The sequence below is a fragment of the Ischnura elegans genome, chromosome 9, assembly GCF_921293095.1.
Source record: "Ischnura elegans chromosome 9, ioIscEleg1.1, whole genome shotgun sequence".
NCBI lineage: Eukaryota > Metazoa > Arthropoda > Insecta > Odonata > Coenagrionidae > Ischnura > Ischnura elegans.
The window spans coordinates 41,468,677-41,489,238 of NC_060254.1; the positions used below are offsets into that span (position 1 = coordinate 41,468,677).

The following is a 20,562-nucleotide window of genomic DNA, read 5'->3' on the forward strand; positions in this document are numbered from 1 at the left end:
TTATATAGTGGCCCAGGAAAATATACACAAGAAACCCTTTCAATATTATTATGAAAAATGGAAATAGCTAATAAAATCCTTAAAAATGTTTTTTCTCAAAATGGAGATGCTTCTCCATGTTCGTATTCTCCATATTCCTATTACATTTTATGGAAATACATTTTCCAATCGAGCTAAACATGAAATCAAAAGATAAGCGCAGAAGTAGAAAATCGAAAAATATCATGAAGGGGTATCAGCGGTCAATTCCACCTAAATCCAACAAACGTTGAAACATTTGGTACTTAAATTTTGATAAAAAATTTTGGTTGAGAATGTTATTCACCTTAAATTATGTACCCGAAGACCGATTTGCAGTTTCAAAACTTTAAATACGCATGGAGCCTAAGAAGCCAAAGAGTCTATGGTTTTTGAACAGGGGAGGAAAGACTAATTAAAAAATTTTTTTTATCATCTGCTTCGGTGCCCAGAGTTTGTTTTCATGTTGTTTACTTCGAATGGAAAATGTGTTTCAATTGAATTTAATACCAATTGGGAGAAGTATTACGATTTTAAGAACAACTATGTGCTAGTATTTTATTTGATAACTATTTCCATTCATCATAATACTGCTGAATTTGGGCTTCAATACTAGCCTATGCTTTTGGTACTGCGCGGCCACACTGAGCGCTCTTGTATAGATTTACTCTCAACCCCTAAACAGATTCATCATCATCGCCCGAAACTTCCTTAGCGCGCTTTAATAGGCCCGAGTCGGTGGCGGGTGCCATGCTACGTTCGTTATTAGCTGGATTTTCAATGCACATTTCGGGCAATTAGCCGTAAGCAAGACATGTCCCCACTATATCGTGGAGATATTCAAGGCCATTTTACACGGTGCATATCAATGCGCAGGTTAGCACTGAAAACATTCTCGAAATTGTGAGAATACGAGCTCGGTATTAGAGCTGGGTCTATTTTGCCATCTTGCATCCATTCATTCTCGCATGCGTTCTAGCAATTCACCGCTTTACAAGACGCAATTTTGACTGCGCTTTCGTACATATGTCAGACTGCGCGATTATGTGCCCCGTGTAAAACTGCCTTCATGATTTCTGGGAGAAGCGTGTTGTTGTTCATAAATGGCAAACAATTACTACTAAGGAATTTGGGTTTTCCTGGAGAATGACTTGAATGAATTTTTCTCTGGTTTCCAACCGGTTTGGGGTCTGCTTGTTGTAGGTCGGCTGTTCATTGTGAGACTTTCCCAACATCTTTAGGGTTGATGAATCATCAACATCAGTCTTGAAGATGCTGGGAAAGCCCCCCAACGAAATTTCGGCCCACAATATGTAGACCCAGGGTCGTAACTAAGAGTGTTGTGTGGGAGGGCAAAGATGAGTTTGCCCCCGACTCGCCCTCGCTTTCTCGCTCCCCCACCCCTACCAATAAAATATAATACATTCGTAAGCTATTTTTTAAATATGCGGTAGTTTAAATTACGCACTGTATTTTTGCCATTAAGAAGTCTTATTAATATTATTGCTAAGCAATAATTATTTTTCAATAATTTAATTAGAAAAATTAAATAACTTTTTAAATTAACTTTTCAAATTTTCTAACTCTTTTTAACTGTCAGATTTTTTATTTTAAGGTATCTTGCTTGGTTAACTATTACTTCTACCACTTCTATTGCTAGGAAGAAGTGGTGTAAATAATAGTGATCTAACCAAGACACCTTTTCAAATTTTACCGCCCCCCAAAATCTGCCGCCCGGGGCACGCGCCCCCTAACTTTCACCCTATTTACGAGCCCGTGCAGACCCTAACCTGGTTGGAAACCCGAAAAAAGTTTATTGACACGACTACAGTAGAGCGTCGATTATCCTAAAGGCGGTAATCGGAAACGTCGGTTAACCGAACGTCGAACGTAAGCTAATTCACGAAGCCAAAATTGTATGTAATGTAAGTGCAATCTCCTATAGGTACTTTATAAGTTATATACGCACAATATTTTGTACTTTCGTGTGTTATTAAAACGCATTGTAAGTTTCTAAAAAAAGTTTTTTTTTGTATTACTCATTCCCCTACCCTCAATCCCTCAATAGTGTTTCCAATGATATTCGATTGAAAAATCAATTATCCGAGCACCCCTCTGCACTAATTGTTTCGGATAATCAACGCTCGACTCTCTACTATACGAACTTCAGCGAGCGCTTTTCATCAAGGCTGACAGCGGTGACTTACCCATCTTTGAGGGAGGGCACTTTGGCATCATCCAAGTCCGGAATGTTCTGCACCGTCTGCAGCATGTCGCCCAGCAGCTCGTCGAGGCGGGCGTGTTCCTCGGCCACGCTCAGCTCTGGACTTCCCACAGAGCGGGCGTAGGAAGGGGGAGCCACCTCCACGGCCGACGTCTCCCCTCCACCGAACACGGGGTCCATGCTGCGGCTCCTCCGGTTGGCCCCCTGACGGGGGGCCGCCCGTTCGCGGGCCCTCCGCGAGCTGTCCTCGAAGGCCGCGGCGTTGGCCGGCGACGTTGGGCTCTTGGAGATGGTGGCGTAGAGGGAGCCGTCGAGGGGTCCCGTCAGGTGGTTCACCTCCTCTTCCTCGCGGACCGGACGGGGCGTGCGGCCTGTTAAACGGAGGTGACGGTGGAGAGTTAGGACATGCTCACTGCGCTGGAAGACTGCACGAAACGTGCTGCACAGAGATTAGCGAAAGAGTGGAGAATTATGACAAGTTCACGCATGCGAAGGACTTCACTGAGCTGGAAGATGCAATGACGCACGAATTGAAACTTAAAGAGGACACGTCGTTCATCAAAAATAACGATGAACCTTGCATGAAAACTTGCGCGAAAAATTGCGACACAGTGTACACAGCCCACTCCAGAGAAATGAGCAAAATAAGGGAGGTGGAGAATAACACATGTTCACATACGTCACTGCTCGGCACTGCACTAAAGATTGAGACTTAGAACACGCTCACGTACGCGAAAGACGTCACTGCGCTGGAAGATGCACTAAAACACAGCATGGTCCTTTGCACATTAATTAGCAAAATAAAAGACTATAAATGACACACATCATGTTCATGAACGCCAAAGACCATACTTCACTGAAAAATTCGCAAAACTTTCGCCTGTTCGCGAAAACTGGCACAAAAACGTGCATGAAAACTTGCGCTATAACTTGCTCGAACACGTGCCGGAAGCAGCGTTCAGAAACATCATAGCACCACGCACGAGTTCAGTTTTTTTAAAATGTGCATTTCCCACGATATAACCTCGGCGATAACATGTGTCTTTGCACCCACTCGTCACACGTAAACAACAAGCAAGCCTCGGGCAGAGCGGGGGCGTTATAGGGCGCGGCAAGATTCGCGTGGGGCCTTAGCAACCCTCGGCGAGAGCTTTTTACGGGCTAAGAAAGATGGCGAGGGCGCGAAAAAAAGGTGGGTGGATCTGGGTGGGCGTATCTAGGAGGGAGGATGAATATTCGGATCGGCGTGACGTCACGCCGCACGCGGAATGCAGCCGCTGTCTTCGTAGGGCCACCGACCGCACGCCCACATGGCGTACTCGAGATTGTGCGGCACGCCGGTACGAAGAAAAGATTCGGAATGAAGATTCCTTTACTTCCGTGGCTTCCCACTCCCCCTCGTGGCTAGACCCCCTACCTCCCTTTTCCACAGAAGACGAACGCCCTAACCTGGGAGAAAGTGGACGTGGAGATCCGAGAGTAGTGTTGTTCAGGCGCTCCGGGGTCCAGTTTTGAAAGCTCTCTCGCGAAACACTTCTCCGCAAAGATCAATGGTGTATCCACGTTTGCGAACGATTAACAAACGCTTTCGCGAAAGTCTAATTTACTTTCCTCGAGTGTTCACGCGGATGAGAAGGATTAAATATGAATTTTAAGTAGATTTAGTCAGGCGAGGTATTGTGGACCGTAATACGAGGACTTGTGAAGAAAAGCTTTTGCTACGTCCACTTAGACTTAATTGAGAACCACCCGTTTCAATGTGGACATTGCAAAATCTTTCCTTCATTAATGATTTTTAAATATTCATGAGCGATCAATGGCGTATTTACATTTGCGAACGATTAACGAACGCTTTCGCGAAAGTTTGTGTATTCTCATGGAGAGTGTTCACACGGATGAGAAGTATTAAATATGATTTTAAATACCCATGAACGATCGTCACATCCCGGTGGGATAAATAGCGTCTCACTTTCTATCACCGCAGCTGAACATCGTTTGGCTCTTGAAGTATTTCAATAGTCGATCGCATCAAATTTCTAACACTGAAGTTTCCTAGGCGTCTAAATCTTACGTTGGCTGGGTGATAACGTCAAAAACTACTTTCACTTATGAATGTCTTATTTATAAATAAATTTTACTATTTTCTCCATTACAATCCTGCGACGAATGATTGAAAACGTCCAAAAAAACTCCTCTTTTAAGAAAAATACATGAAAATATAAATATTATTTACTGAAATTTGTTTTCTGTACTGATTTGCGGATATGGAAGATAAATTTGCCGTTATCGGCGAAGCGGGTGCATTCATTATGTGTAAACTAGTTACATTATTTGAATCCCTAAGCATAACATTGACTATAAACATCGAAAATTCCATTTTATGCAATCACAAATTTCGATGTTTATATTCGTAGATTAGTTTATCGGGGCAAAAAAGGGTAAATACTAAACTGAAGTCTACGCTCCAATTTTAAGTACATGCTCTACGGGTGCAAAAGTTAAAAGCGCTGCTTGAGCACGTACTTGAAGACCATCTGGCTGCCTGAGTTTGCACTCCAGTGCATTTTGCTGCCGTGTGACTGATGATACTATCGCTCAACGTGGCGACGGAGCGAGCGTCTTGTCGCAGCGACAACACGTGGTCAACGACCCAGCCGATCCAGTAAAAGCGGTAAAGCAAGACACTGAAAGGAGGTGACGTGGAAGAAAAAACTGACGGATCACCGAGCGAGGAAATGCACTTTTCTTTCAAGAATGAACCTGGTATCTAATGCATTCAATAAATACGCGACGCAAAAGAACAAAAAAAGCTCAAGGAAAGAACCGAGAGAGAGAGAGAGAGCAGCGAGGTCTCACCAGAAATTATAAGGTCCACCACGGACGCAGATGGTACAAAAACTGCTCGCCATGTCCATCACAGCGAGTGGAAAGGAATTAAGACAAGCGATTTGAATACTATGCAGGAAAAACTGTCAAACTTAAAAAAACTGCGAAGAGTATTGACCCGTTTCTTAGGAGTAATCACGCATTATATAGCATAGCACCGTGGGGTAAATTCCGAACTGAAACCATTATTTTCGATAGAATTGAGCGCCGCATGAAAACATATCTTAATCAAGCGGAGAGCTTGAAATGAAAATGTGAGCTTGAAATATCATTGCATTAACCTTGAAACGCGATGACCACCATGGTATGAGAAACCGCTGGGAAGTAACCATTCCGAATTTTCCACCGCGCTTAGCGGGTCGCCGTCATAGGGGAAAGGGGAATGGCCTACTTAAAAAGTAAAAGTCATTTCTGCCTTGTCCTAGGCACACGATAAACCTTGAGAAGGACATAAAAAGGCAACCTTATCGTGACGCGACGGGAAAAGCATCGGAAAGACTACAACGACCTCAACGTGAGTTCGGAAATGGTTCCCACACTCTCTCGAGCAATAAAATTTTTCCAGGATAAGGACTTAGTTGGAATGTAGAGAAGATTTAATTTAGAATTGAAATCCTTCTTGAATAGTAAGTGACTTTCGCAAATGACTATAAAGATTCCCACCCCATAGATTCCGCTTATCTTCTGAGGAAAGGCCGAAAGAGCGTGAGTCATGGGCATGTTTGCAATGCCGAAGTATGGTTTCCGGTGCAAGACCCAGTATCCACATTCCAGAAATCGTTATACTTGCTCAAAGGTTTACTTAGCGATAGAGTAAACGTTTGAGCAAGTATACTATAACAGACATACATAAGTATACAAAAACTGACATATAATTGGCGTTTGAATGGTGGTTTTTACGTGTTAATATTTTCACAAGGCACTTCGTCAAAATTAATACATGAATAACGATACCACAAAGGAAAGACTCGAGGATAGTAAAGGCCGGTAAAAAAAAGATGAACAAAGGACTAGTAATGTATTTAAAAGGATTATCGATGAAGATTACTCGAATGGAGTAAACCGGCAGAGAAATTCTAGACTAGCTTATGAGAGCTTTTAGCGCACGGTTTCTGATCAGCCGAATAAAAAGTCATCTTAAAAACAACAGATTCTGAACTTAACGTTTTCTCAAAATTAAAAGAACTCATAGCTTCCTTTAATTTAGCAGGCAATGTGATGGATCACAGATCGACCACAATAAAAGAACATGTCCTAAAAATATCTGATTAATTTATAATCCCGTCTATCAATTGAGATCATAGATTGATAGACCGGATTATAGAAGATCAATCGAGAAAAATACTTCGTGAATGGAACACTAAGCCGTAGATTTCTTGCGGTATTAAAAAAACAGTCCATCTGCTTCTTTCCTACTGAAAAAATTACCTCCCACTCCCATCCCAATATCAAAGCTTCCGGTCCGAAGAGCTGATTTTGGAAAGACTTGAGTGCATAGATAAAAATATCACAGTGCCGCCATGTAGTATGGGTGCACAGGCGAAAACTCATGCTAAACTACGTCCATAAAGTACCCATATAAGGATAGATAGTTATAAGATTGAACGCACTAATCTCTGTCACCAATTGAAGTCACCGAAGAATTAAATGATACATACCTTTATTCCATGAAACAATATTTGATTACTACAGCTACTCCACATTAGCAAAATGATATTAAAATATTTTTTCAATCATCGTAATGGGAAAATGTCTTTAATTGCCTTGAGAACTTTAAATACCGTATTTCATTTATTACTTCACAGAAGACGATCCAAGCGCAAAATTGGTTTAGAACAGAATAATATAAAACTTATATTACTATCCATTCGAATATTGGTTTAAATTAAATATCTGTGAAACCATACGGTGAATTGCATCATTTTATTTTATCGTGGGATTTCAAACAATAAAATTATGCACAGTTTAAAACACACCCTAGCATTAGCAATAGCGCTCCAGCCACCTGAAATACGATGCAAATAAAGCAAGATCTGAAGTACGAAGCGCTGCAGCGCTGTATAAAAGAACCTATAGCGGCTGTTTCAGGCCGCTGGGCCCAGCGAATTTCAAAATATTTGTTACTAATTCAGCTCTAGGATCGGATACGAAAAAAAAATGGGGTGTTAGTATGAAGGTATTTCGAGGACAGCAAATTTGCTACTAGCTGCTTTCACGTTGTTAAAAACCAATCCAGATTAAAAGACCAATAGAAGATTGAGTCAAATCGACTGACTAGAAGTTCATTAAGAGTCGCTCTGCGTGGAGCTAGGAACTACCCCGGCGCTTTCTCCGGGCAGGCAAAATTAAGGCCACTCACTCAGACGCTGTGCTTAAAGCTCAATTCCATTTCCACGGTATTTCCTCAGATCAGCTGACGCTCATGGTTTGGCCATTCGTTGGCAAACCTCAAAGCTGTTTGGCTCGTTTGAAAGCCTAAAATACTCTCCTAACATCCCACCAACCAAGGTAGTCGGGCTGGAGAAGCCTCTCGCGATATCGGTCCCAGATTTAGAGTGTGAGAAGTCAATTTTTGACGCAATAATGAGGGGAACAGAATTCCTCACTAGTTTAAACGCAGTGCACATCGTAGGGAAAGTTTAAAAAAATACAACAGCTTTGCATTTTTTGCATGCTATTTTTCCAACTTTAATTGTAAGAAAGAGAGGCAGACGAGAATATATTCAAATTCTGACGCAGATTTACACGGAAATAAGAAATTTGAAAAAAATGCTGCACGATATTCAACCATGACTCTTGCTACGAATTCAAGCGTTAGGTATCAAAAGTACTGTTTCACCAATAAAAACATGTTTATTCAATGCACAAATACAAATGTCATTTACCATCAGTATCCATATAACCTCTTTATCCGAAGTGGATAAAAATACTGCATAATACGATGCGAAGAAGGTTAAATATAACTAGCTGCAGGAAATATTCATGTATATGATTAAGTCAATAGGGTTAATGACTTGATTAATGTATAGGCGAGGGAAATATAGGCTCTCGATAAGCGATTTAAATCGAGAGAATAATTTCTTTCTAATTGGAAGTTACTCGTATTCCATTTTAAGCTAATAATATACTGTTCTAGCACTGGTCGAGCATCGAATTCACCCATCACTGCGATGCTGGCTGACAGTCCCATTCCCTCGAACTAAAAAAACAAACCCACAGAAATAGAATTGAGAATTGAAGAAATTCCTTACCATGCTAGGAGGAAACACCTATCTGGTTAGGTTAGGGCATGGCTTGTCACTCTATGCTCGTCAGCTGCGCCGATGAAATTTTTCTTCATCAAGAGAAAAAAATCTTGAGACAAGTTTCCAACCGTATTTGTTTCGACAGTCATACTGGTGTTTTTCTTGGGCGAAGGAGATGGAAAGTGTCCCAACCATACCGACGGCGCGAAGGTCGAAATAAAATAAGTTTCTAAAAATATACGACCCTAACATTTCAGGAAATACAGCTCCCGGGTATCATGGGGCTCAATCGAAATGGGGAAGAAATCATCAAGTACTCTTTTAGGCTTAATGGACGCGGAAGAAAACGGAATGAAATTAGTATTGCGTTAAAAAAAGGAACCGTCCCGCCGACATAATGGGAGCAGTGTTAAAAGCATGCCCGTAAAAAGGGAGTTCGCTGAGTCACCAAGTTCGACATCAAGGTCAAGATTCGTCAGCCACGCAGAATAAACAATTCTCAAAACCACAACTGCAAACTCAGACCGAACGGCGCACTGTGATCCAGAAGTATTGAAAATACGTCACGTAACCTATGTAAACTGCAGTAAATTATGGTTTTCGAGATCTCTGGCTACGATTTTCGGGATGGGAACTTAAAATAATTAAAAATTTTGAAAATAATTGAGCAGATCACGTACAAATTTTGCACACCCTACTATCTACCAAAGAATTACTGAAACCGCTCTATTATTTGATGGTAACTCTGTATGATACGGTGTAAAGAATACATGAAATTCTATACCGAGTGCGTATCTTCATTTACTGGTATTCATGTTGAATAATTATATATTTAGCCGCCCCAAAAATGGATTTCATCTAGTAAGCCACAGAGGTTGAGGCATACGGGCGTCCTCCTGATACTCATACTACGCCAAGAAAACAACTAAACACACTTTAACCGCAAACAATGGTGAATGAGTTGGCGAATGGATGTATTGGTAAATTAAACCTTACTGGTAATTTTTCACCAGTACTTATATTTTCACCAGAATAAGCCTGGAAGAAGTCTCTATATTCGAAAGGAAGTAAACCCTGATTCGTTTTTCCTCTTTAAATGTTAAAATTCCATTATATGTGATATTAATTTCCGGGCAGAATTATTATTCCATCAGTTATATCAGGATTCCGGTAAGGCAACGTGAGAGCCAATGACGGAGGACTATCCGTATTAGTTAACGCTCTGCGAAGATGATTAACCGCAGATTCATCATCCTCGAACCGCAAGCCTAGGTCTCGGAAAGGCACCGTTCACGTAACGATAGTCCGGAGGGCTGCGCTCGCTACGCTTCTGTCATACCACAAAAAAAACACGCATCTGCGTGTATCGTCTCGCGGACGATGGCAAGAAAAACATCAGAGCCTCGAGAAGAAGAAGAATCGGCTCTGAAGAGTCCCTCGAGGGTCTGGAGATGTTCAGCGATGAGCGTGTCATGGTAGAGTTTTCCATTTTTTCCCGCAATTATTTGAAATTTCCAGTGTTTTATTCCACTCTGTACCGGACAAAATTTGTTTGAAATTAGCTGTCATTTGAATTAAAACAACATTAAGCTGTCTCGACCTCTCGGATTTCTTGCGGGCATGGTAAATTCGTCGAGTGACCAAAGCAAGTGAGCATCCAACGAGGTGAATACTGGTAAGGTAAATAAAACTCGCACGCAATTGGCTCGGTTAGCACTGCGAGTGAAATGTCAATGATCAGCCCTGAAGATGTTGGTGAAGACTCCCAACCAAACGTCGGCCGACAATATGCCGACACCAACCCGGTTGAAAACCTAAGAAGAATTCATTCCTTCTTATTGTAAATCAGTCCAATATTTTTAGGAATCTTTTACAACTATCTCCGGGGAGACAGATTTTATAGACTCGCGTAATAATTTGAGGACATGTCTGACAAGAACTGTAACAATCTTACTCTTTAATACAACACTAAGGTTGTTTGGATATGTGAGGGTAGAGCCTACCCCAGACTAAGCCAATGGAGTGTGATATCATACATTCAGGCTAAAGGGGCCAGTTTATTTCTCTAGTCCCCTAACACATCGAGGATCTACTTCGCTTGCGTGTAAGCGAGGGCTTCATAAATTCTCACGTTAGTGTATTTATTCAGAATAGTCAGGAAATTACTGTCCCTTTCAGCAAATGAGATATGTTATTAAACTTGGGCGTGTTGATTATAATTTTTCGTGGAAATTAACTAATTTTGTTGGACTCAGTAGCAGCGGGGCACAATCCTTGTCTGCCAGTTTATTATTGTTTAAGCTCAAATTGACGTATCGGCATGGCGGAGGCCTTCCAAGCGCCTGTTAGGGGGGTGTGGGTGGAGCATTTTTATAAAAAAATCATATTCATTGCAAAAATAATAATATTTACAAAGACCCACACTCCAAGGCACTAATCAATAGTGAAAGTATATGTAAAAGTTAATATTTTCAACCTCAACAGCAATGTTACTTTTAATGGACGGAAAATGATTTCAACCGGTGTAAATCCCGGGAAGACATAATTAAATTAGCTTAACTGCTTTAAATTTAAAATTTTAAAATTTTTTTCAGCCACAGCTTTCCTGTTTACTTTTTGCAACCTATGCCCCATGGATGGGCCGTCGTCTACGAGACGCGGGCAAGAAAAACAAAAGGAACCTCGAGGAGACGAGAAGAGGCATCGACAACTGGAAACTTGGGGAGGCATAATTAAAAAAAATCTGGCTGGTATTATATTCTCTTCAATGCGTAAGTCATCAGGAATGTAGAATAGAGTAAATACTTATAAGTGGAAGGTTTGGTGGTAGGAGATGCGTTAACATCTGCATCAAACCAAGCTCACGATTGTTATTGTATCAAGATGGTAATGATGACGACGTCATTTCTCCGACCTTGAAACTGATTAGATATCCTGCACTTTTGGTATTCCTGATTGATTTCGAAATGTTTCGAAGTTTCCAATTAATTAATGCAGCAAAAATATAAGAACTAACAAAGTTATAATATAAAATAATTATGAATTCAATTGTTGAGGCCTTCACTTTGTAGAATTCCATATTTAATGTTTGGAAAGGAAATTGCTTAGCTTTTCTACAAAACACACACTTTATTGCCGACTAGTTTCGGTTACACTGTACCATTATCAAGACTAGTGGACTAGTAGACTAGTCTTGATAATGGTACAGTGTAACCGAAACTAGTCGGCAATAAAGTGTGTGTTTTGTAGAAAAGCTAAGCAATTTCCTTTCCAAACATTTATAAAATAATTAACTTTTTCAGCTTTCTGGTTCTAACTTTCCATCCTAAGGCTCAAAGGGATGCTTTTTCTTCCTCGTCGTCTAAAACGTGGGCAAGAAAAACATCAAGAGCCCCAAGGAAACGAGAGATGAGGAACCTATCGGCATGGCAACGATCTCAACCGGTATGATTCCCGAAAAGACTTGACCAAATCAACTTAACTACTTCATATATTTTAATATCATCAATTATCTATTTTAAAGTGAGAAGTTAAAAAAAAACATTAAATGAAACAAAATACTCTCTAACAATTACAAACTGACAATTTTATAAAATTAAATTTTTAAATGTGAGCTTTTAATTGTGAAAACTTTCTGGTTTTAACTATCCATCCGACGGGCCTTGGGGGATGGTTTTTCTTCCTCGTCGTCTCCGGGACGTGGGCAAGAAAAACTTCAAGAACCTCTCGAGGAGACGAGAGAAGAAGGTACCTATCGGCATGGTGGAGTCCTTCGAGCGCCTGTTTTAAAGGGGTGTGAGGGGAAGCGTTTTGTGCCAAACAGAGGAAGGAGTTTCCACGGGGGCGGGTTAGCGATTGGCGTAATGGCGGATGACGTACTCGTCCGCCGTCTCTCCTCTCCACTCGCGGGGAGGCAGTCTTCTCTCTCTCTCTCCGCCGGGCAGTGCCAAACAAGGAAAGGAGGCGATGCGACGAGGGCGACTGGTGGGCGAGGCAGCAACTATAATAGGGCGCGGAGTGCACGGTGCGCGGGTCGCTCTGTGGGCGGGAAGGAACGACTTCTTGGGATGGGGGGAAGAACGGGGCCGTGAGCCTAGATGGGGCAAAAAAGGGCATGGCAGGAAAAACAAACAAGAAGAGATGGGCGATCAGCAGTATCCTCTTTTTCCGCTCCGCGGAATTCCTATCGAGAACGCGTTGGAATAAAAAAAAAATAGCGATGCACCGCGATAGTCACGTCACTTCGAAAACAATCAGGGGTGCCAAAGGTGCAGGATATCTAATCTGTTTCAAGGTCAGAGGAAATGATGCCATCGTCATCACCATCTTGATACTATAATAATCGTGAGCTTGGTTTGATACAGCTGTCGACACATATCTCCAATCATTCAACTCTTCACATATAGGTATTTATTCAATTTTACATCTTTGATAACTAACAAATTGACGATATCCTACTATAAGCAAGAGGTTTTTTTAATTTATACCTTCCCAAGATTCCAATTATAATATCATCATGTTATTAGTAATGATATTTTCAACAAAAACAAAAATAGCTAAATACATGGTAACATTTACTTCATCATCCAACTGTGAATACAAGGGTGAGATAGTTTTGATAGAGCTCTTAATTCATTAGCTAACATATTCATATTTACGATTATGATCTATTTTACAGCACTGATAGCTTGAGAAAAGTCAACAAATTTGTACCTTCCAAAAAAATAAATAAAAATAAATCTCCAAGTTTCGAATCATGTTTTCATTGTCAAGGTATTAAATATACTTTAAAGATGACAAAAAAGTTGCATTCCATGGTAATACATTGTTGACCTTATATGGACTAAGTTATAGGTACTTGTGCAGATACTTTAGTTCATAGAGCAAAAGCTAGACGGGGCAAAAAAGGCTATAGCAGAAAAATAAACAAGACGAGGAAAGGGAGGGGCGATCACCATTCTATTTTTCCGCATCAGTGAACTCCGATCGGTAACACGTGAAAACAAATCGCGTTGCACCGCGACAATCGCGAAAACGACAGTCACTTCGAAAACAATCAGGGATACCAAAGAAGCAATCCATGGTCGGAGAAATGGCAACGTCACCATCATTATGACAATCGTGGGTTAGGTTGTAGACAGCCATTAGCATATTTAGAGAGGCGGCGGACTTCCCCCGTAATTTCTGGAAAAAACATTCAAAAGATCTGTAAGGCGGCTCTCCAGTTAATGTTTGTATTTAATCAGTATGATAAATAGTGTTTAAAAATAATTGATGAATATATAAAATACCACTAATCTATGCATTATCGTTGAGAGGTGTTGCATACCAACAGGGATCCGCAAAAAGTAATGAAGCTCTCGCCCCGTTAAGTCTTTGTGCAGCTTTTAAACTAGTTCTTCTGTTAAATAATCCTTAATCATTTAAAAACTATTTGTTCTATTTAAATCCTTGTTAATTTAATAAATGAGGACAAATGAGTAAAATCCATCGTAAAAAAAGTTATAACTCTTTGATTTCCCATCTTTCGGGTTTGGAGTGTTCCTTGATCTAAAGAAGCCATTAGGATGATAGGGTAAACCATTGTCAATCTGATAATAACCTGAGTGCCCGGTGGAAACAATCAAAGATGATGAACTATAAGTTAGGTACTCAACTAAAAATCCAATGTAATACTTACCCAAGTTTCGAAATATTATGTTATTATACGATCGAAAAAGAAATTGTCAAAAAATAAAAAGGAGCTTAGCACCAAAGTTTGAGTTGTTGACCTAAATTTGAATATATTATAGAAACTTGAACATTAGACCACAGGACAAGAGCAAAATGGGGCTAAAAATGGTATGGAAGAGGAACGAACAAAATGGAGGAAGAGATGGACGATCAATATCTTCTTTATCATCTCCATGGAATTCCGATCGGGAACATGTGAAAAAAAATATGGCGATGCACCGCGATAGTCACGGCACTTTGAAAACAATCACGGATAGATAGGCGCAGAATATCTTATTCCATCCAAGGTCGGAGAAATTACTACGTCATCGCCACGATACGATAACAATGGTGATCTTGGTTTAATACAGCTCCCAACTCTTATCCCATCAGCCAAACCTATTATTTACGTATTTTTACTATTTCTATTCCTATCGACCTTAGTGAGCGCAAGAGTTTTAAAAATCTGTTTTGAAACGATGAAGAAAGAAAAAAATACGCGAGTGCTCTATTACAATCTTCGGGAGAATCATGGTGTACTAACGGCTTACTGTCAGCTGAGTGTAATGATCTTTCGTGTAGGAGCATTGGAATCTCTAAGTCCTCTACTGGACGGTACTACAAAATAAACATCGCCACGGGTAAAGACTTCTTAAGTGTTTCCCATCTCCTTATTTGCACTCTTCTGTGGGCGTCACCTCTCCCTCCAAGTCTGGACAATTCAAGTCTTCCCACGATCTTTGAATATATTTCTCTTGTGTTTTTATTTAAAATATTTTTTCTTATTTCCCAATCGTTGTTATATTATGTGCTGTTCACACTAGATTGTATGTTTCACACTGAATCTTCATTGTAAAAAAAATTGTCCAAGATTTTACCTTGAAAGATAAATAACACTATACCAGACACAATAACGGATTGATGAAAAAAATACTATTTGTAAATATTGTTCCGAGGTTAGTAACGCACAAGATGATCGGTAACAATTACTTCAAATTTTCACGTTCCATCTTTTGTGTTCACTAGATCGTTTTCAGGTGAAAAAGCAAGATGTAAATCTTGAAAGGTAAATCTCGCATTCCGTAAATGTCAGCATTCTGAGTATTGATGAGTAGTTGTACAGTGCTCACGCATTGGGGTTAGTTATAATGGCAAATACTTCAATTTATTCAAATGAGTCTATGTATAAGCGTTGATACATGGTTAAATGTGCTTTCCCAGTATCTGTGCCTGATTCTGGCTGAGTCATTGAGTTCCAATGGAAGATATCGTACTTAGAATGCGGACGGCTACTTAGGACGTTCGAGCTTCATTTCCTTAATTATTCCGAAATGTGATAATTCAGGGTGGTATATTTTCTTTCGAGATTCATAAAGCACACAAAGCGATTGGGCATAAAAATAATAGACAGTTGGTTAGAGAGCATTTACGTTGGCTCCTTAAAATTGTCCTTCGAGAATAAAGACGCGATCTAACTGCACAACTGATTCATGTGTACGTGGTAGAAAAGACCTCAACACTGACTCACACACGAATAACATACGTAACAGCGCACACTTACGGAGTCATGGCCACAAACCACCGAAGGACGATTTTTGAGAAAACGACGAGAAACGATGTCACGCGTGACTTTCACGCAAGATCATTCACATTTTCCGACGGTGAAATGAATGCCTCTGGGTATGATATCTATGGAACGTATGCATTTCTATGACTATAGAATTCACATTTAACCGTATCACACAATTTTAAATGTTGTCAATTTCATAAAATTATTAGAGACGATATTAAGCATATAAAGGATCGAGGAGAAGTGAAGAAAATAAAATTTTGTGACATGTGTTTCGAGAAGGCGTCAGATTACGTAAAAGATCAAGGCGGAATAATGCGTAAGATGATAGGCAACTGAGGAAATTAGTTCAATGGAGGGTTACTAAAAATGGAGCCACACAAAGAATAGAAATTGAATAAGCCTCGTGCAACCGAAAACATTATTTTTAGAGTGAACAGAAATTACATCGCTGGAAAGGGACTCAGAAGTAAACGTAACAATTAAAGAAAAACATACATTTACCCTTAGGAAATTCTAATAAAGAGGAAAACTTAATTATTATAATAAAAATCATCTATCGAGTGTCTGCCGATAATGAAAACTAGCTCACATCGTACACTCACTCACACCTTACTGAAAGAAACTACGCGGATGACAAAAAACAAATTGAGAGAAAATTACTGGCAGGTAACAACAGCTTTTCTTTTCGAACCCCTTCTTGTCAGTGGGTGCTACCCTCACTATTGACCTTGTGCTCGAATGACTCTAAAAGCAGGGGTCGACACCTCATAATAGTTAAAAGCTAAGAAAAGCTCCAGAAGGACGACTTTCGAAATGGAGTGTGCTATAGATGCTCCGCTCCGACGGAACAGGAGAAATCTGAACGCGGGAAAAAAAGTCATCGCTGGGTTAATTGGCTGTGACAGGTCCCGCGGTCTACGCGAAAATACTTCGAATGTTATTTACGGAAAAAGCAGGAGGAGCAACAACAGTTAGAAAAAAGATGGAAAAAATTTTGCCTGGTTTTCGAAAAGATGTTCCTCCAACTTCTGCTAATTTCTCTCGCTATCCTTGACTTTAATTTTTTAGCTCGGGTAACATTTGGGAAAAACGTAAGAGTTCGATTTGGAAACATTAAGCTCACTTACAGGCGTAGAATTCAGTCCGTAATAGAAGAGCACATTAAATTTGGAGATATCATTGCACAGGAAATGTAAGAAGTGGTTATATGATATTAATTTGATGCTATCTATTATTTATTTTTTATATCTTTCCATTATAACTTTTTACTCATCCTTTTTAAGGAAGAAATTAGATGTGTAATTGCGGAGTTTATTTGATTATAAACAGACCTTTTAGTCCTATGCCCTCAGTAGATGTATATATTTGTAGACTGTGCCGTTGTTACTAAGCACATAAGAGACCACGTACAGAAGGCAGCAACAAATTACATGAGATGTGTTGGCCTAACTCAGACAAAAATTGTACTGTGCGATGAATTATTTGTTTCTAAATATACCTGCTCGCAGAAACAGTTATTCATATTATTTTTTATGTTAGTCCCTTTTCAAGCATATATATTTACTGCTACCTCTCCTCGAGACTTAATTCCCTGGCAAATACTGATCTGCACTATTTCACCACCGAATAATTAATCAATTCTTTCATTTATCCAAATCTATTAAATGACTATACCACTGTTCTCCCTCAGTTCCCTTTTTTCATCAATATGTTATATCATTATGCATGCTGCGTCAAAGGGAACTTTCTAGAAATTTTTGTTTAAGCCTAGATTCCTTATTAATGATTGCAGAAAAAAGCTAAGCGTCATTAGATCGATAAAAAGTCTTAACGAACGATTGGGATCGGCATAATCATACTTCCCCTAGAACTTTTTTTCCATTTTTTCCGATGAGAAATAGAATACGCTAAAATTAAACAACATAGTAAATATAAATAATGGTGTGCTGAAGCAGCGTAAACATAAGATTCTATTTAGCAGTAAGCTGATGAACAACAAAAGCATTTTTAAGGATGCTGGTGGACCAAAATTATGGAAAATAACAGGATAGAATTCAAAATACTAGTTTTTGATGTACGCCGCTGATTCATCTTAGAGCTGAAATACGCGTTCACCATATTTCGCCTCCAAAAATTCACTACCGCCATTTATAGGATGAAAACATTGTCAGCGGAGGAAGTATTACGTAAATTAATTATGAAAATGCGCGATGCATTTTTATTTTGCACTGTTTTGATCGCTGGTGTTACCATCTCATGTCGGTATGTCTTTCACGGCGCGGAATCAGAGATACGACATGAAATATAGCGCCCTCACAACCTGGCGTTATATAGGGTCGCTGGGGCACGGGCGGAGAAGGCAATTGCCACAGGGGCGGAAATCAAAACAAAGAACAATCGCCTTGGATTCAGCTTAGGGCGAGGTGCTACTGACGAACTGGGCGTGGCCCAGACATTCAGTTTTCATCATCATTAGTGGTAGGCTCAGCTTTCGACTCCAATGGTTTCCAGTGGCTAGCTTCATCAAGGGATACAATGATATTCACCACACCAGCAATTCGAATTCATAGCGTACCGGTGGAAAGGTTTCCTTCTTTACAAGCGGTCTGCCATGTGCTTAGTGACAACGGTACAGTCGACAAACATCTACGGAGACCATAGGACTGGGAGTTCTGTTTAGCATTGAGGTGACTCCGTAATTATTAATCTTATTTTATAAAAAATTAATTTTCCAGTATAGAAATTAGATGGAAAATCTAATTTAATCCTTAACAATAGTGAGTACTTATTTATGCGACAAAGATATTAAAAATAAATAATGGATACCATCGAAGTGTTAAAATATATCCACTTACCGTATATGTCTGAATGTATCTAGTCCCCCCCTTTTTTTTCCCAAAAATGCCCAAGTTAAAAGTAAAGGGGGGGGGACAATATTCAAACGCATTTTTTTTAACTTTTCCCGAAACTGAAGCCTCAAATTCAGGGGGGGTGACTATATTCGGAGAAATAGGTCATTAGAATAGATAATTAAAATCAGAAAATGTTATGCTATGCCATTCGGTTAAAACAATTACTACTCAAGTATTTCGAATCCAATTTCGAGATTCAAACTTCTGGCCATTCGCTCGCAGGGAATATCCATTTAGAGATTCATTGGTTGTATTTCCACGGATGAAACTGAAATTGCATAATTAATCGTACCGGTAAATTTGAGGGATGCACCCTATATTATGTATGCAACGTAGAGTAGCGAACTTCAGGCCCGCAGATTATCCATAGGCTAGAGATCCACGGAAGCACGAATTATTTTTGGACAATTTTTAATGATACCGGCGGATATTTATGGCACCTGCGACTCCTCGTGGCAAACTCATCAAATATCACACCTGGTGTTTTGCAATCCCTATTTTTTTGGTCCACTGAAGGTTAACCTTGGAAGCTCTGATGTTGGCCTTGAGCGATGCGCCCTTAGGCATCCACGGCACATGTAGCATACTGAATTCACTTTCTGCAGCATTCACACTTTCTAGAAAACGACCTAAACAAACTTCGCCTATAAACTTAGGACATATCTCGAATAAATGTCAAATTAAATGTTAATACTTGAGGCACGTGCGTCTTTCGCCGGTTACACAATTTTTCATTGCAAGGTATCCCAATATATTCCCACGTTTTATCATGTCGTCAATTATTGAAATTACTATCGGATAACTTATGGCTCAAAAGGGTAGTCTAATAGAAGTCTCTTGATCTCTCTGTCAAATGACCAACCAAAAATTATTTAATTCAGACACCAGTTCATTGGAAACATTAGAAAAATATTTCGCATACACCGTTTTCCCCCCATTTTAGTTATCGATTTCAAGTAAATCGATTACGCGCCGATTAAGCATTCAAGTTGAAATCAATTACAATTACGCATTTCTACCGAGACTAAAGCAACGCAGGTAACGTATCGAGGTTAATAATACACCCGGATCTAATAATTAGTTTGCCCTGGAATACACAGCTTCACTTAAAGGGAAAAGATCCGAAATTATCCGATCTTTAAAACAGGGGTTGGCAACCCGTATCCGTTAAATGTTAACCGTCACTTTGAATACTTAAGTGTAATCGGACACTAAGTTACTTTAAGTTAGCTCGTTGATTCCTTTTTTATATAATAATATCCCGTAAACATAAAGGGTGGGTGGAGGGAATTTATGAAAAGCTTAGGCAAGTTGCAATGCAAAATTATAGCCACTGAATTAGCTAATATTTTGGATTTTGGGAGAGGGAAATATAAAAAGGCATTTGTGCAGCAAGTATGTATGATATACTGAACATATAGCTCGCAGGGGAAAACAATTCCGATTCCAGCTTCAAAACATTTTCATTGAACAAATATAAACTTCTTTCAATGAGTTATTCAAAATTGAATAGGGAGATGGTAGAAGCACTGTCGTACGAATCTCGGAGGGTCTCAGCGTTAACGTGACCTCACGCTCTACCCACCAACTAAAAATCGAACTCTATAGCATCATCCCTTTAGTCACGTCCGCTATAGCCTTTTTCCCGGAAGTTCGCCGTTCGCAACTCTCGCGGTCATTCCGAGAAGGTAGGTACGCCCAAGAGGATTACATCAAGCCCTTGAAACTGCGGAAGACGTATGCGACCGCAATGAGTCCACATCGTTAAGTTTTTGAACTTGATACGTTACTCGTAGAGTTACGTGAGCACTTCACCGAGAAATCCTCAACCGGGAACTTTCGCATGGGAATGATTCCATTAAAGCTCGAGGTCTCATCATAATTTACACATAAATTTGAAGTTATAATAGCCGCCTCGCAGCCATGCAAAGAAATACCACAGCCTATAATGACGAAACTTCATTCTATTTAGGATATGGGAGCTATTTTTTT

At 39.8% G+C, this 20,562-nt stretch overlaps 1 protein-coding gene across 3 annotated transcripts in view; it reads right to left on the minus strand.

Annotated features, from left to right (window-relative positions):
• LOC124165576 (tensin-2) overlaps positions 1 to 20,562 on the minus strand; it is a 297,177-nt gene that overhangs the window by 12,479 nt on the left and 264,136 nt on the right. For all 3 annotated transcript variants that reach the window (XM_046543032.1, XM_046543031.1, XM_046543034.1), the window contains one exon: positions 2,226 to 2,613. In XM_046543032.1, the coding sequence (XP_046398988.1) occupies positions 2,226 to 2,613 (388 nt within the window). The remainder of the gene's footprint in view (positions 1 to 2,225; positions 2,614 to 20,562) is intronic.